This window comes from Mauremys reevesii, linkage group 15, assembly GCF_016161935.1.
Source record: "Mauremys reevesii isolate NIE-2019 linkage group 15, ASM1616193v1, whole genome shotgun sequence".
In the NCBI taxonomy this organism is placed as follows: domain Eukaryota; kingdom Metazoa; phylum Chordata; order Testudines; family Geoemydidae; genus Mauremys; species Mauremys reevesii.
The window spans coordinates 31353185-31370486 of record NC_052637.1 but is presented as its reverse complement, the minus strand read 5'-3'; the positions used below and the strand labels follow the sequence as shown (position 1 = coordinate 31370486).

Here is a 17302-nt window from a genome sequence, read left to right as displayed (position 1 = left end):
CTCTCTGATACTTGTCTTATTATTGCATCTATACAGCATCTGGCACGAAGGGGCCCCAGTCTCAGCTGAAAATTCTGGACACTACTGTAACATAAATGACAACTTGAGCCTATCCTACTCAAAGGCTCTCTATCAGTTTTAAAATAATATTTCCATACATTTCCTTACAATGTTACTTATTACACCTCATATCATTACAACTAAAAGAAGTATTCTTAAATCTAATGTACTTTTCACTAGGTATGCTATTTGTTTACCTGGATAAAACTCATTTCTATGCTGAGGGTCAGCACAAGGCCTATGCACCACACGAGTCCTACTTAAGATTAGGGTTTACTCACCTTTTACAAAGAGAAACTTCACCCCTTCTGCATTACATTCAGCTTGGACAGTAAAACAAGCCCAGCCAGTTTCATTTTTGTTTAGAATCAATCTCACTGTGAAGCACAATGTGGCAAGATTTTTATTTCTATACTGAAAATGTTTAAACCCAACAGTTCCAATCTGAATCACCTGTGTTTCCTATTGCCTTATACAGTCAGCACATAAGTAGCTGAACAGCATGGGCCAACTTCTGACCCCCTTTACGTCAGTGCAACCCCATTGACTTCAATAAAGTTGTGCAGGCACAACTACAAGTAGGATGTGTACCCATCTGTAGAACAACAAGCTACAGTTTTGAAAGGAAAACAGCAAAGGCTCACAAATCCTTAAAATATATGGCAGCTTGCAGGGGTCAAATATAATCCCCAGATGCACAGCGCAGTCCTTCCAATAGCAGGCTCCTCCTCCCACAAATCCTGCTGCCTGGCTTTTCCATCCATCCTTAGTAACCAGCTTCCTCTGCTGCTGTTCAGAGAAAGCTGCCCTAAATACAGCACCACCTCACTCCCTGCTGATTAAACAATCCATCCACATTTCCAATTAACTTCATCAAAGGTAGGGGGGATGGCGAGTGAATTCCACAGTCAATAGTCACTACAGGCCAAATCCTGCCCTCCTTGACACCCATGCTGCCTTACCAGTTCCAAAGGAGATGGGTGTAACTGAGAGCAGTATCTGGCCCTGCACGTCTTCCCACTGGGGATTCCCTGCCATTGCTGCTTCCTCCCTTTTCACTCTGTTCCCATGTCTACTGAGATCTAGTTTGTTTCCAGACCAGGTTGTCACCATTCCGTCCTTAAAGCTCAAATCAAGCTCGTGTATAAACATGGGAATCTCTCAGGCCAATACAGCAGTAACATAAGTAGTCACATAAGGGCAGAATATCTCTGCTGCACCACCCCTTCCAAAGGGGACAGAAGAAGGCACACAGCAGATAAAACAACTAACAGCAGAATGTTCAGTAAAGCAGGCTTCATGGGCCAAATCCATCCTTGATGTAACTCCATTGACGTCCAAGGAGTTAAACCAACAGCGAATTTGTCCCACAGATTTCAGTGGAGTTGCACCCATTACGTCAGGGGTGAATGTGACTGGAGAAAGAGCCTTGATTATATTACACCCTTCGGTTAGTTCCTTTCCTGGTGTACATTCCCTATCCCCCCCGCCCCTGTTATCTAATGCAGTTTCTCAATGACTGGTCCATAGACAGGCACTCGTCCCTGAGATCTACCTGACAGTTTAGGAAGGCAGCAAGCCTGTCCCTGGTCTCAAAAAGATTGAGGAAACACTGAAATTCTAATGGACCTCCGCTTTACCACTTCACATGGTTAAACCCATTTTCTCACCAATTTGCATCACTGTTTACAAGGAGTAAGTTACACCAGCTTGCAACAGCCAGCACCATGTATGTCACTGGTGATTATGGCCCTACATTTCTTACACTGGAAGAGGCTATTTTGATTTATTTTTATAACTAGGCACTACAAACAGGGACCCGGCACCATCTGAAGAGAGGCCAGGGCCCAAGCACACTGCATTGGCTGCAGACCTATGTCTCTGTGTGTGTGCGCTGTTGTCACTGGGACTAGGCCAACGTACAGCAGCTGAAGATCTGGCCCTACCCGTCCGCTGAAGGGTGCACTCAGCTGGCAATGTGGAAAACGTTAATTTTCTACTAAAGCAGCGGCCTGGTTCCCCCTCGCCCTGCGCCTTGGCCCGTCCGTCACGCCGGCAGACAGCAGGTGTAAAACGCCACCCGATCAGCGCAGAGTTCTGCGCCGCGAGAAACCGTCGCCGAGCCCCCGAGCAGGGGGCCCGGGTGCGGGAGAGGCCCGAGCCTCTTCCCCGCAGTCTCAGGGACAGCGGGAGCCCAGGAGGGGGAGGCGGGGGCTGTCCCACAGGAAGGGAGCCAAGGCGAGGGGGGCTGGAGGAGACGGGGGGGGCAGCAGGAGCCTGGCACGGCCTGAGTGGGTTCTGGGGCAGGGAGAGCTGGGCGGGGAGCCTGGCACAGCCTGAGGGAGGGGCTGGGGGCTGGAGGACCGGGGGGGGGCTGCTGGAGGACTCCTGGGGGGCTGTTAGGTGATTGGGGGGGCAGGGGAGGCTGGAGGGCCGGGGGCAGCCTCCCCCCAATACTTCCCCTCTCTCCACATGTCTCCCCTAAACTGTCCCTTCCCAGCCCCCATCCAGGCCTCTCCCCTCCCTCTCGGCCCAACCCTACCAGCGCCGCCGCCTCCTGTGTGCCGGGCCTCCAGGTTGCCATGGCACCAGCAGGGGGCGCACAGAGAGAGAGAGAGAGAGACCGATACTAAGAGGTCGTTTGGCCTGAGGCCAGGCATCACAGTGGCCCCCAGTGGCCAGATAGAGGAACTGCAACTCTGCCGGATGGTCCCGCTGGACTAAAGATATAGGTGGGAGGTGACATAAGAGCTCATACCGTGCTTGATTCAAACCCAGGCTGGCGATAGAAACCCTGCCAAGTCTATCCTTAGGGCTTGTCTATCCACAAAGGTTGCACTGCTTTAAGTATACCAGAATAGTTATACCCGTGCAACCACGCTAATGTGGACACAGTTATACCACCCGAGCTAAGGGTACGTCTACACTATAAGCACAACAGCGGCACGGCTGCAACGCTGCAGCTATGTCACGGTAGTGTAGACATTTACAACAGTGATGAAAGGGGGCTTTTTGTCACTGCAGTAAATCCATCTCCTCAAGAGGTGGTAGCTAGATTGATGGAAAACATTTTTTTAATCAGTCCTGAGCACAGTAACTAGCTTGACCTACGTTTTAGGTGTAGGCCAGGCCTTAGTCCCATAAAAGAAGAGGAATAATCTATACCCACATAAAATGGATTTTTACCTCTACAACACCAATACAACTGTGTCCACACGAGGGGTCGTACCTGAATAACTAATTCGATTTTAAAAAATCACTCTCCTAATCAAAATAGTTATACTGGTGCTTTGTCCTGACCATGCCTTGGAAACTTACATTGCTGTGGCTATAAAATGGATACTTAGCTGCCTAAGACAGGAGGCTAGATCTGATTTGAGTTATACGCAGGGTAATTCCAATGAAGTCACTCCAAATTGGCACTGGTGTAACTGAGATAAGAACCTGGGCAAAAGGCATCACTTTTGTAAAAGTAGACTGCTCCAGGCCAAAGTGGGCTGAGTCCTCAGGGGACCGCGAAATTGAGAACTCTGGAGGTAGGTTACTGACTAGACCAAGGGCTGTGATGCAACTGAATCTGGTGTGGAGCTGCCCAGCTAATTGTATGAGCAGTGCAACGGCTACCCATTACCTCAAGACATTTTCCTGTCTGTTGCTTGGACACAATGCTACCCAGAATGCTCTTGTGCAAGGCAGGGGACCGTACCATGGGAACAGAGTGTAGGGATGGATCAAGCTGGAAATGCTCCTGGGTAGATTACGTTGGTTGATCCTCTGACTTTTCTTAAGCCTTGTGTTGAGCAATCCTGCCACTTACCAATTGGGGAGTGGCCGTGCAAACTCTGTTGCATCACCCTGCTGGCTCCAGTCCCAAAATCAGTTTCCCAGCTGCTAGTGCAGTCGCTCAGCCCTCACCGATCAGAGAGATGATCACCCTGGATCACACCTTTGCCCAGCATTACTGATGCTGTTAAAATGAACTTTACAAACAACTGGGCATGGGTTTTTTTTATTATTATTTTAGGCCCTACACGTGTCTGGGTAATTCATTTAATGCCAGGTTAATTACCACTACCCCAGGGAGGGAGGGATTAAACCCGGTTGTTTGCCCATTTACAGGACAAGGTAATAACTGCCTGCTGTCCATAATGATCTGATGAGAGAGGACTGCATAGCAGGAGTGCTGATGAGCAGCTGTAGGAGCAGCAACATGAGCCTGCACAATCCACGTGCCAGGCTGGAAGCTGGATGAGGATCTGACTGCTCATCTCTGGCCCATCATTTGGTATCTGCAGCGAAGAGCATGGTAAGTTTCTCCAGCTGTCACATCCCACCTTGCTCTCTGGATCATACTGAGAGTAGAATATAGCCTTGTGCATTTCCTTGTAGCTGTCAGCCACTCTGCTCGCAAGGATAATAAGACGATCCGAATGGGCCAGTACCACTAAGCACAGTGGGAATCCACCTATAGGCAGGGGTTGTTTAAGCAAAGATTTGTGTATCACTTACCCTCTGTGCTTCCTGATCCTTGCCCTTAGACCTGCTTTAGAATAAAACAATAAGGCTCGGTACTTCTGAAGCAACTTTCACCCAAGGATCTCAGAGTGCTTTACAACTCCTGTAGGGAAGGACAGATAGGGGTTACTTTTGCCACTTGTGAAAGGCAGCCTCATCTGGGGAGGTACATGGCAGCTGTTTAACATCTCAACAGCGATGCCATACAACAGTTTAGGACAGGAAGTGGAGAAAAATATTCCTCTCCTATCCAATGAAGCGGCAAGGGGAAATTTGGCTCAGACACTGGGCTTAACAGCCAAGCTCTCATCAAAGGTGCCATGGGATTGCTAATGAGCACAAGCGGTCAAGAGGACTGGTTTTATTGCTTCATCTGCCAGGCAGCACAGGGCTGCCTATAATTAGGGCTATGTAACAATGCCAAGAGAAGAGTGCCACCTACTGGTAATCATCAGCACTGCTTCCTGACACACCTTCAAGGTGCTCCTTCCAAGTAGTGCCTGGACCCAGCCCCACCTACTGTTGTCTGATTGGAATCACAGCACAAGGAGCAATAGCTATACAGTTAACACGGCACTGAACACATTTGGCAATTCTTTCTTGCAAGATCTTCTCTAGGTAGATCAACCGGTTCAGCAAACTCTTTGGAAAAGTGTTTATAATCCCTGCTGAATGGAATGGCGGAATTCCCCTAGCTTGGGACGCTGTACTCATATCAGGTCTGGTATCTCTATTACCCATGGTGTTTTTAACTGGATTTTTATAAATGTCAGGACAGCAGGTTGCTTTTGCTCTTACGTGCGGTCCTTCCTTCCTTCTCTCACCTCATCCCTTCATATCATCTCCACCTCATTCCTTACCACCTTCGCAGCCTTGGGGAGACCTCCCTTAACCCTGCTCCACCCTTCATTCCCATGGTCTTCTCCTCCCACACACCTTCCCCCTGCCCATCACAATCTGATCCTGCTGTCACATCCATTCTCCCTCCAGATTCCCTGCTCCATCCCCGAAAGCCTCCCACGGATCCATGACCTCTTTATCTCCTGCTATTCTCCTTCCCCTCACATGACCCTGGTACTCTCCATCTGACTCAGCATCCGTCACTGCCCTTTCCTTTGGTGGCTCTTCATCATAAACTACCCTGGCCAATGCCACTGGGTCTCTCCTCTCACACACACACACACTATTATCCCAGCGCTTCTCTTCTTCCTCCCCGCTCCTTCATTGGATATCCCACCATGTGTCTCTCTCCCCGCCCTCCCCTTAGCATACATTATCTACCTCTCCACCTAATTCTTCTTCCTCTGTTTTTCTGCCATCTTTGCTGCCTGATTGATTCACTTTCTTCCTCTCCCCTCAGTCCCCCATCCTCATCTGTGAAACTTCATTTTCCACATTGACAACCTTCCTGATCCGACTGCATCTCCATTTCTTGTGCTAATGTCCTCATCTCTCTCTACAGTCTTGATCAGACTCCTCAACTCAGTCTCAAGCACTCCCATGACTCTGTCCAGCCTCTCCCTGAACTCCCTGTTCAGATCCAAGGTTTGAATTCAGCCCATCTTTGCCAACCACAAACTTGGGATCCAGAGCTGAACCACCTCAGGGTTTGAAGGTTATTCATATCCTGGGGCTTATGGTTCAGGCCTGTCTAGACTTAAAATGTCTCTTTCTTCTGATAATAAAATGGCATAACAACAACTAGAGTCCTTTGCTTGTGTTAGTTCATTTATATCATGCAGTTGAAAGAAGTAGAAGGATAAGTTAATAGGAGCATCAGTTACCTTACTCAGAGCGTTCCCCACTGACCTCCAAAAGTTCTTGAGAAGAAAGCAAGGCAACTCATCATACATATCATCTGATACACACTGTCTGGGTGATTCTTCAGTATGAGAGGTGGCTATTTGCACAGGAGTATGATAGCTACGATGTAACAATTCATGATGCATAGCATGATGGTGCACATGTAAAGAAATATTTTCAGGGTGGTGAAATAAATCTTATCCTTAATTATCAGTAGAATTTGGGTCTACAAGATCAATGGCCCATGCTCTACCACCTTGGCCATCCTTCTTGCTTGGTGTATTGGCAGTGAGCTGAATATCACTGACAGCATTTTTTCCACTCATGTACTGAGAGGATTTTTCCATTGGGATACTACGAGGCAACGATTCTCCAGGGTTGGCATCTAGTGTTTTATCTGCTGGGCCCTCAAAAATATTGATGAATATGTATATTGAAATTTGACATCTCAAAAGAGTTGGGTCTACTTTGTTTGGCATTGTACAGTGATTCTCAAAGCTCATTCATCATGTAGAACATGTCTTACTAGACAGATCTTTTCACAGGCTGCTTCTCATCTCATTTACAATCACATGGACCACCTTCCCTCCCATCTGAGATCCCCTAACATCCATGTGGCAACTACAGTTATTAATGGGAAAGTACCACTGGAAAAGCACTTAATGAGCTTCTTCTAACGCAATACAGCAGCTGGAATCAAGGCTAGGCCAGTACCATGTGCCCAGCCAGCTGTCCAGACCCGAGTTTGGAAACCACTGCCCTAGGTTGTACACCGATGCACAGCTGGCATTTAAGACAGCATGTACACAGAGACGCACACACCCATCATCAGGAACCAAATCTGGGACTTTGATCACCAAAGTCACATGCCTGGAACTAAAAAACTCCTTTGGCTGTAAGAAAGCAGTAGACTATTATGGCCCAAAAAACCAACCACTAGAGGGAGACACAGTCACAGACACTTAGCAGGTTTATTACACTAGTCTACCATTATTTCTAAAAGCTTTGGGAGATTTGAAGGCACTGGGAGGTTTAAAGCAAAACTCTCAGGGTTCTGGTTTTAGGGGCAAACAGTAAAGGGATACGGGGCATTCTTGACTCATGCCATGTGTTAATGGAAAAGGATCAACAGTATCTGGTTTTCACTGAGATCATTCTGTTAGGCAAGGGCAGCAGAGGGTAAATCTGTCCCCAAAGCCAAGCTCTCAGGGTGGGGATGCTTATTTTACAGAGCCAGACATGCTCTCTCAGGCTAAAGTGAGACAGTTCCATAGAACTGGGAAGATTCGCCATAATAGAATGCTAGTGATTTCTGTGCACTTGAGATAGTAACGTGCAAGGAATATTTTCACTGATTTCCCAGAAGCTGCAGCAGGAGAGCACCACTGGGGAGCACTCATAGCACCAACAAAGAGCTCCCCAAAAGCAGCGGCACAAAAATTTATAAGACAAGAGATAGGCGGCAGACGGGATAGCATGCAGTAAACTAGACATGACAGACTGGATGACTGCCCCCTGCTGTGCAGGGATATTCCTCGAGACCACCCCCCATTGTGCAATGTCTTGCATAGGAAGCATATTACACCTGGACTCCAGACACTGCACTGGCTTCCAGTTTGCATCAAGGTGCTGGTTCTGATTTATAAAGTCCAGACTGGTTTGTTCGTACAGACAGACTTTCTACTCCTCCGTAACCCCTGCAGTTGCAATCAGACAGGAGCCAGGAATCTGAGGGAAGAATTTGCCCTTCTAAAAAGTGGTTTCACATTCTTCCACTCCAAGGCAAGGAGCAAAAAGCCCCCCCTAGAAACCCTAGACTCATTTGACTGGAGGCAGGGGGGTGGCAGTGGAGGGTCCTTGACTCTGGAACTTACTTCCCTTGGATACGATGGAACCCAACCCAGGCTGCTGACAGGGCATGTTCTAGTCCTGTCTATTTCCTGGGGGTGGAAAGCTGGGTCTTCCAAAGGATGGGTTGCATGGGGATGAGTAGGTTGAAGGGGCAAGGTTTGTGGATTTGGAAGGATGATGAATGTGCCCATTGGGTCAAGTGACACCTGGAACGTGTTTGCATTCATGAGGCCAGCATAGGCTATTAAGGGGCTATTGAAGGTGGTGGCAAACCTCCCATCGGTGCTGGGTGTCACAGCACAAAACCAGGTTGTGTCTGGCTGACAGTCCTTAAATCTGTTTTTCTAAGGAGGTGTGGCAGAGACTCGTGGGTGTTGAAAGTCAAAATGACCTTGCCCCATAGCTTGTGCCCTTGCTTGGATATTACACACCCCACACGCTTCCAAATCCCACTGACCCTGGCGAGTTAATTTAAGGAGCCAGCTGAGTCAGTAGGTTTTGCTTCCATGTACCTGACCTAGTGGAGCAAAAATGGGTTAGACCTGAGTTAAGCCCATGATGTGTGCAACTCCCACCTTCACGTCTTGGAAGGGAAGAGTGTTCAGTGGTCCAAAATCTCCCTCACTTATATCAATCAAACTCTGTTGAAATCAATAGGCTTGCACCAGAGGAAGATTCGTCCCAATGGATAGAATTTGTATTTAGTCCCACTGGCAACTCCCACCATCAATGGCAGAGCACAATGCTGGCAGCGTACTGCTGAGATCGTAAGCTCTGCGGGGCAGGGACCACCTACTGCAATGGGGCTCAGGCCTCTGGCCACTACTGCGACACAATAAGTTCTCAGTTTGCCTGCTAGTTGCCTTACCGCTGTGCCATGTTTGCTGTCTATTCCAACATAGGGCTGGACCTGACCACCCGAGTTCAGTTTATGACAGCGGCAGAGAAAGAAGGGGATGATGGAGGAGATTGGTATCAGGGCTGAGCAGAGGAACAGTTTACACAAGTTTAGGCAGATCAGAAAGCAAAGCAAAGGCCAGGATAAGCAGCTCTACAATACACTGACTAGTGCCGTCACTGAATATAAAGGTCTCATTTTGGTGTGCTCCATTTTTCATGCAGATGAGCCAATTCTGAGTTTGATTTGCCTAATCATGGGCCCTGTCCTTAATCGTAGGCAATAGCTGGTGAACTCGATTCACCCCAATAGTGCAGGGAGGTGCCGTACGTACCTTCCTGTGTCTTTGGGGGTCTGTGCCCCAGAGGGCAGTCACCCCAGCGTAGGGCAGAGGCACTTGTGCTGCAGTAGGTTCCACCAGGGAAGGGCAGCTTGACAATGGGGATCATTATACCCATCCGCTTTTGGGAAGCGCTGGGAGGTCTCCAGATTAAGAGAGCTACCTAAGGACTCAGTATTATTGCTACACTCTGTATTGTGACCTAAACTTCATAGGAGCTCAGCAGGTGGAGAGTGCTGAGGAGATGCATTGAATCCACTTATCCTTGAATCCTGCCATAAACACGTCCCCTCCCCAATCCGGGCCTTTACTAGCTCCCAGCAGGGGATCTTTTCTATAGAACACAACAGTAATAAAGATCGTGTTGCTCAACCTGTAGCTGGGGTTTCTTTTATGTGAGAGTCTATTTCAGTCCAGGCTTAACAGTCCAGCCCCTGGAGCCTGGCCCTATAATATCTGACTCCCCTGGCTTGAAATGCCACCGCAGGTTGGAGCCAGTGCAGAGGAGCTTGGCAGGAAAACCTGTATTATGGCCACAAGCCGTCTTCATTTTCCTGTTGATGAGGGATTTTTGTCTGTATCCCTCTCTGAAGATCTGGTGTGCACAAAAATAAATGAAGCAAGAAACTCTCACCTGAGTGTGGAATTTGCACCAGATTCCTGATCTCAATTTTTTAGAATCAGACTGTGACAGTGTTATAGAGGGCAGACAATTTATAAGCTTTATACAGGGTAAAACAGATTTATTTGGGGTTTCGACCCCATTGGAAGTTGGGCATCTGAGTGTTAAAGACAGGAACACTTCTTAAGTTGCTTTCAGCTAAGTCTGCAGCTTTGGGGCACGTAGTTCAGACCCTAGGTCTGTGTTAGAGCAGACTGGCGTGTCTGGCTCAACAAGACAGGGTGCTGGAGTCCCAAGCTGGCAGGGAAAGCAGGGGCAGAAGTAGTCTTGGCACATCAGTTGGTAGCCCCAAGGGGGTTTCTGTGATCCAACCCGTCACACAGGCTCCAGGCAACTATAATGTGGCAACCTCCCACGTGGCCAGGAGACACTTTCGGGGCACTAGCCAACACCCCGGTCTTTCAACAATACGGATTCAAATATAGCCAGTGAAGTGTTTGATCTGTAATAATCATTAACATTTCTGGGACAGCTTCTGGTCTCACTCCTGCGAGTGTTAAGCCACTCACTGGCATAGCATTGCTCCAGATTTACAGGCGTCACGGAGATCAGAACATGCCCCCAGTGGGTTTGTGCCGTGCTGCGTCTTTTAAGCTCTTCAGGGCAGTGGTTTTGTTCTTCCCTTGCCACAGATTTCTTTGTTGTAAAGCGCCAGGCATGTGTATAGGCAGCACTATACAGATACTGGGCCAAATCCTGAGGCCTGACTATTTTGCCTTGGGCAAACTCCCACTGCGTTGAAATCAGTGGGAGTTGCAACTGCTTGCAGCAGGGCTGGCTGTAGCCTCAGGAATGCTGGGGATGCTGTGACGTAAGTTTTAGTTCACATCCTTCTCTTAGTGGCTTTTCCTGCTAGACTCCTCCCCCTTTACCATGGAAGTGACACTCACGGAATGACAATGTGCTGAAAATTACACTACTCTGCAGCTTACACCCAACGTGGAATTTATATCACCGTTTACATCACAGCTGTATTTGTCCCTGGGACACTGGGGCAGATTCTAATCTAGTTTCATTGGTGCAAATTTGGAGCAACTCCACTGACTTCCGTGAAATGGACACCGGTGTAACTAGAGCTGGCTGAACTGTTCACAGCAAGCAACTTATTAGAGAGACGTCGTCCTTGTTCGGGATGTGGATGTCACCTTGGGACCCTCAAACTGTTTGAGCAAGGTGATTAGGCTTTTCCCATGCCCTCTGCTCTGGCACTGACTGCACCTTAGAGCAGTGGTTCTCAAGCAGGGGTCCAGGGCCCCTGGGGGGACACGAACAGGTTTCAGGGAGGCCGCCAAGCAGGGCCAGCATTAGACTTGCTGGGGCCCAGGGTAGAAAGCCGAAGCCCAACCACATGGGACTGAAGCTCGAGGCCCTGAACCCTGCCACTCAGGGCTGAAGCTGAAGCCTGTGTAGCTTTGTGGGGGGCCCTGTGGCCTGGGGCCCCAGGCAATTGCCCTGCTTGCTCCCCCCTAATGCCGACTCTGGCTTTTATATGCAGAAAACCAGTTGTTGTGGCACAGGTGGGCCATGGAGTTTTTATAGCCTGTTGTGGGGCCTTATAGGACAGATTTCCTCCCACATGCCTTTGACCGAGAACCCCGAGTACGGTTAGACTCCAGTTTCCCTTTTATTACCAGCCATTGATTTACCTCTTCCAAGACACCTCTACAAGAATATTCCCTAACACCACAAGGATCTTAAATAAACAGGGCCAAATGCTCTGTGTCAATCATCATTGGTCCACTGATCTCCATTCCAGGGACACCAGTGGAACTAACACCAGCTTCCATGAGATGAGGGTCTGGCCCATGAGGTTTATTAGGAAAAAGCAGCAAGTTTTACCTTAAAAGAAAAATAACACAATAGACCAAACCCACTGAGGTCTGAGACTCCCTAGCCTTGCCCAGGAAAAGTCGACCCCCAACCCTTGAATTTACAGAAAAGAGTCGTGTGTCTAACGCTCACATTGCTAGAGCTCCGAGTCTGTCCCATCAGCTGTGCAAGTCTTCAGAGTCCCAACCCTCAGTGCCAAAATAGCCTCCTTGCTCAGGGTATGTCTACACTTCAAGCTGGGGGCGTGGTTCCCAGCTCAGGAGACGTGCTGGCGGTGGTTCTCATTGAGGCCCTAGGCACATACACGGGGTGGCTAGCCCGTCCCACCGCTTGCACTGCTATCTTTAGTGCACTGATTTGAGAAGCAGTAGCATGAGTAGGTCTCTAGCTGGGAATCACAAACCTCCCGCTCAAAGCATAGACGAAGTTAGTCCTGCTCATCAGCCATGGCCATTGAACCCTTCCAAGTCAGTAGGTGTGAGAGTGCATTAGCATATTCTCCACTGAGACCTGCTTGCCTCAGCTATTGTGTCAGGATGTTCCCTAGGCTATTGCATGTTCTTCTATCGACTTGTTTCCATGAATAAACCCGGTGTCATCCACCCCTTGTCCCATCCCAGGTTAATTTCCAAAGTCTCTCTTGAGGTGTTGACTAATAATGGACTTCCTCTCTCTGCTTAGAAGCTCCAAGTAAAGGTAATTACCAATTTGTGTGCACCTGTTCTTGGCCCAGCCAAAACTAATGGCCTCTCCCCCTCACCCATCTCCCAGGCATCCCCGCCTGTGTTCGCTGAAATCCTTTTGGATGTTAATTAGGCTTCAACTGCCTTGGTGGAGATGTTACCTGGTGTTCAAGGAGAAGAAGGGAGAAAGTCAAGACAATGCAACATTCAGATTTTATTCCTTCCTCCACATACACTGTACACTCCTAGCAAGCACTTCTGGAAGTAGAGGTCTCTACGTTCCTAGATATTTCCCTATAGATAAACATACTACCATGCTAGAAAGCTTCCCTTTCATCACATCTGAGATAGAAAATTAAACATGACAAAAATTAAACAATATCATAGCCTGCTGCTGTATTTACCGTGCTATTACAGTCCCTTAAAATCTCTCATATCACATATAATGCCCCCTGTTAAGAAACTATCTATTCAAACACTGGAGACAGCTTAGCTCTCTGTGGGTTAAAGAAACCATCCTTGAATCTCTTTTGCCTACTCACAAATAATCAGCTAGTCATTTCAGGTGATAGGATAGAGGCATCTGGGTAGACAATATCTAGGCCACCACAGAAGATAATCCTCAATCATACTTCAGCTTTTAGGAATGTCTTTGTTTATTCAAAATGATTTGCCAAATGCTTTGTGCAAACAGACTTCAGCCCACGGCTCCAGTCTCCAAGGGGGCTGCCGTGGTTATATGGCACAAGGCCGAGGACTTGGGAGACCTGGCCTACATTTTTCCAGCACGGGCTTCCTGGATGAACTTGACCAAGTCACGCTTCCTGTTCCTCAGCTCCCCCATCTGTAAAATGGAGTTAATAGCCCAGCCTATCATCACAGGGTGCTGTGAGGACAAATACTATTCTGCTGAGAGGTGCTAGTAACTGCTTGGGTCACAAACCTCTTTGAGATTGGGTGTGAACGCACCCTGCAATTAACATAACTGTCAGGATGAGTTAATCAGAAGTTCCCCCACCACCAGCTAAGACAAATGGGGGTTGTGTGAACCCACTCAGGAGCCTGGACTGCATTGGGTAGGCTCGTGGTTTTGCAGGGGTGTGTGTGTGTGTGTGAGTGTGAGAGAGAGAGATCACAGGGAAACTGAGGACAGACAGCACTGAGAGCAAGAGGCAGAGGCAAAAAGCAAGAAAGCCAAGCAGCAGCTTGTGAGCACAGTGCAACCCTGGAAAAAGCAATAGGGAGACCTCATGGGGCTGGTGGCTAAACCTTTCTTCTTTGTTCCTCCTGCATTCGGGGCAGCAGGACTGGTATATTCCTTGTAAATAAACAAAACGGCACCCAAGGAAATACCAGACTCCATCCATTTCAACTCCCAACTAGAACATCTCCAGGGCCCTGAACTTGGACTAGCGGCTCAGGTCAAAAACGGGCAAGTGTGTGTGAAAGATTGTGAGCTGCTCAGGAATGGGGACCCTTGAAGTGCCATGGATTGAATCTGGACTATTCGCTCAGGCGAAACTCTCTCTTTCAGCAAACAAACACAGACTTGCGTGTTTGAAAGTTCGCAGACAGCAAATAAAAGGGGTGGTGAGGACCAAAGCAAATTGATGGTTTTCCTTTTGCAAGTAAATGTTTGTGCATACCTTTCGCCACTGTTTGCCCAGTTCTAAAAGTCACAGATAAGCCTGGCTCACCCGGTAGCTGCTTTTTTTTATTTGTTGCTTCTCTTTATAGCTGCGTCATATGTGTAAGGTTACATTGGAAGAAATGCCCACAAACAAAAGAGAGCAGGTGGGTGAGGTCATATCTTTTATTGGACCAACTTTTGTTGGCGGGACAGAGAAACTTTCGAGCTTACACAGAGCTCGTCTGCAGGTCTCTCTCACTGACACAAGTTGTTACCTCACCCACCTTGTCTCTAATATCCTGGGACCAACAGGGCTACAACACCACTGCATATAGCCTGCAAAATGGATTCTTTATACTTCCCATCCTGCCTCCTTTTGTCAACAACAGAGGGGCCATTGTTCAGATGAAGTGCCCACGGGGTTCCCATAGAGAAGTAGGCGGAAGCAGCCAGCTCTCCCCTTTGTCTCCGTACCATGTTCTCATTTTCCCCAACACTGGCCCTATTCTTCCATTTGCTCCTGCATGGCCGGGGTAGCGCAGCCTTCCAGCTCCCTGGACAACAAGCAGCCTGGCCCAAGCTCACAGCAGAGAAAGCAGCTCCTCACTGCCATGCCAGCTGCACAGCAGAAACCCCAGTGATCTGAACCGTGCATATCCCCAATCCCAGGGCCGCGGCGCTGGAGGGGTTTAGATAAGTGAGGCGTGGACACGCAGAGCCTTCTGGCTCAGCTGGACATCAGCAATTTAGCTCTGGGCCTATGCTATGCAGCGAGGCCAGATATGGGAGTGTGGTGGCAGCACCCTAGCCAGGAGCAAACAGGAGAGCGGGGGTGGAAAACCAATGCACTGAGCCATTCCTCTGGTTGTATGCCAAAGAGCCCCTCTCTGCACCTGGAATCCAGGCCTCTGTCCCCATATTTCTACATATCATATGGCCAGTACTTCCCTTTCTGTTGCAGTATGGAAGACCCTCAGGCTGCCCATGCACTCTGCCATTCCCTGCAGCCCCTCCAGAACAGAAAACGGCTGCCTCTCTTCTCTCATCTTCCAGGCTCCCTTCTCCCAAACCTGCCAGCTTCTCTGTTTCCCTTCGCCAACATCTTCCTCCCCGGGGCTTCCCAAGAACTCCCGGTGTCTCTCTTCAGTAACAACAGAGCCCGGCCGCCTCGGCTGGGATCCACTGATGCTCTTGTGCCAAAGGCTCCATTCAGCCGTACACACTGCCAGGGCCGATGCAACCCATTAGGCGACCTAGGTGGTCACAGGGCCCTAGCATTTAGGGGGCAGCATTTCGGGTCCTTTGGCGGGGACTGCGGTGGCCGGATCTTCAGCCGCCCCGGTCGTCGGCAGCTTTTAGGTGAAGGGAACTGGGGCAGGGGGATGTGGGGAGGGCCGCCTGCAGCAAGGGGGGTGCCTCACGCAGGGGAACCACTCCCCGCCCCAGCTCACCTCTGCTCCGCCTCCTCCCCTGAGCATGCTGTCCCGCTCTGCTTCTCTCCCTCCCAGGCTTGCTGCGCCAAACAGCTGATTGGCATGGCAAGCCTGGGTGACGGGAGAAGTGGAGCAGTGACGGCGTACTCAGGGGAGGAGGCGGAGCAGAGGTGACCTGGGGCGGGGAGCTGCCGCATGGCTCCCCTGGCCGGGGGGAGCTGCCACAAGGGGAGGACGCCTCAGGGCGGAGGGAGGGAGCTGCCACAAGGAGGAGTGCCTTAGGGCGGAGGGGGGGCAGAGAGCTGCCACAGGGCTGCGGGGGTGCAAGGTGGAAGTTTCGCCTAGGGCGTGAAACATCCTTGCACCAGCCCTGCACACTGCACAGCAGCACGTTTTGTGGACCGTAGAATGTTTTGGAAGTTCCCTTTCTTGTCAAAGGATAAGGGACAATAACCTGCCATTTTTGCATCCACCTCGTCTCTCATCACACACTTAGACACTCTAAGCTCCCTGGGGCAGGGACTGTCTTTTTGTTATATGTGTACAGTACTTAGCCTGATGGGGCCCTGAGCTGTGACGGGGGTTACTCCAGGTGCTACCACAATCCAAAAAACCAAAACAAAACGCACTTTTTACATGAAAGCTTAGATGAGCCCTGGTAATTAAAGGGTTAGCGAACAAGCCGTCAACCAGCCATTTTGCCAGCACAGCCAGGCTCAGGGAACCAGTTAGTCTGTAACACCAGAAACCCCTCAGACAATCTGTTCAGGCCAGTTCTGTTCAGAATTCCCCTCTGCCCAGGAAAGAGCAGGAGAGCTTGGAAAGGCCTAACACCAAGCAGCAGTGCTTAATTTGGGCCAGGGTTTGCCAGGGCTGAGCCCCAGCACCTCTAGGCCAGGCAGTTCCTCGCCCCGGCACCTCTAGGCCGGGCAGTTCCTCGCCCCGGCACCTCTAGGCCGGGCAGTTCCTCGCCCCGGCACCTCTAGGCCGGGCACATCAGTTATGAAACTAAAAAAATTATTTGAGCCCCGGCACCTCTTTCTTTACAAATTAAGCACTGCCAAGCAGGATGTCACCACTGCCACCCTCCAGCATTTGCGTGTTAAGAGAGCCTCATGGACCCACTGCTCCACCTGGCCACTCTAGCCCCACTGCCAACATACATTCTGAAGACCAGAGGAAGGCCTCCATAGGTCCCCACTGGGCCACGGACGACACTCGAACAGCCACTAGTTTTGCAAATATGTTAACCTTTGACAAAGTGAACACACAAAAGCAGCTTAGTTTGTTTGCTTCAAACTCGCTCCTCCCCACCTCCAAGAATATCCTCCAGCCAGAGTCTCAGTCCCTATCGATACTGAGAATTAGCCCCAAACTCAGAAATTGACTGCCCGTCTGGGCCTCAGCCAATGCCCATTGAAATCAGTGGGAGACTTTCCACTGCTTTGGAATAATGGATCAGGACCCAGGAGCTGAGATCAGGGTGATCATCATGTGAAGATCCGCATACTTGAGTTTACATGGGGGGAGGGCAAAGTTAGACAAAGCTAAATAGGGAAGGATGGCAAGATACACAA

The 17302-nt window shown here is 49.5% G+C and overlaps 1 protein-coding gene across 5 annotated transcripts in view; it reads right to left on the bottom strand.

Annotated features, from left to right (window-relative positions):
- The window catches only part of FADS6 (fatty acid desaturase 6), a 52813-nt gene that overhangs the window by 23393 nt on the left and 12118 nt on the right, over positions 1 to 17302 (bottom strand). The window contains exon 1 of one of the 5 annotated variants that reach the window (XM_039502369.1): positions 3878 to 3926. The exons of 1 other annotated variant lie outside the window; for it this stretch is intronic. In XM_039502369.1, the coding sequence (XP_039358303.1) occupies positions 3878 to 3911 (34 nt within the window). In that variant the 5' untranslated portion in view covers positions 3912 to 3926. Of the gene's footprint in view, positions 1 to 2602; positions 2655 to 3691; positions 3722 to 3877; positions 3927 to 17302 lie in introns of those variants that run through there. 3 more of the 5 variants (XM_039502373.1, XM_039502371.1, XM_039502372.1) reach the window with 3 other exon arrangements.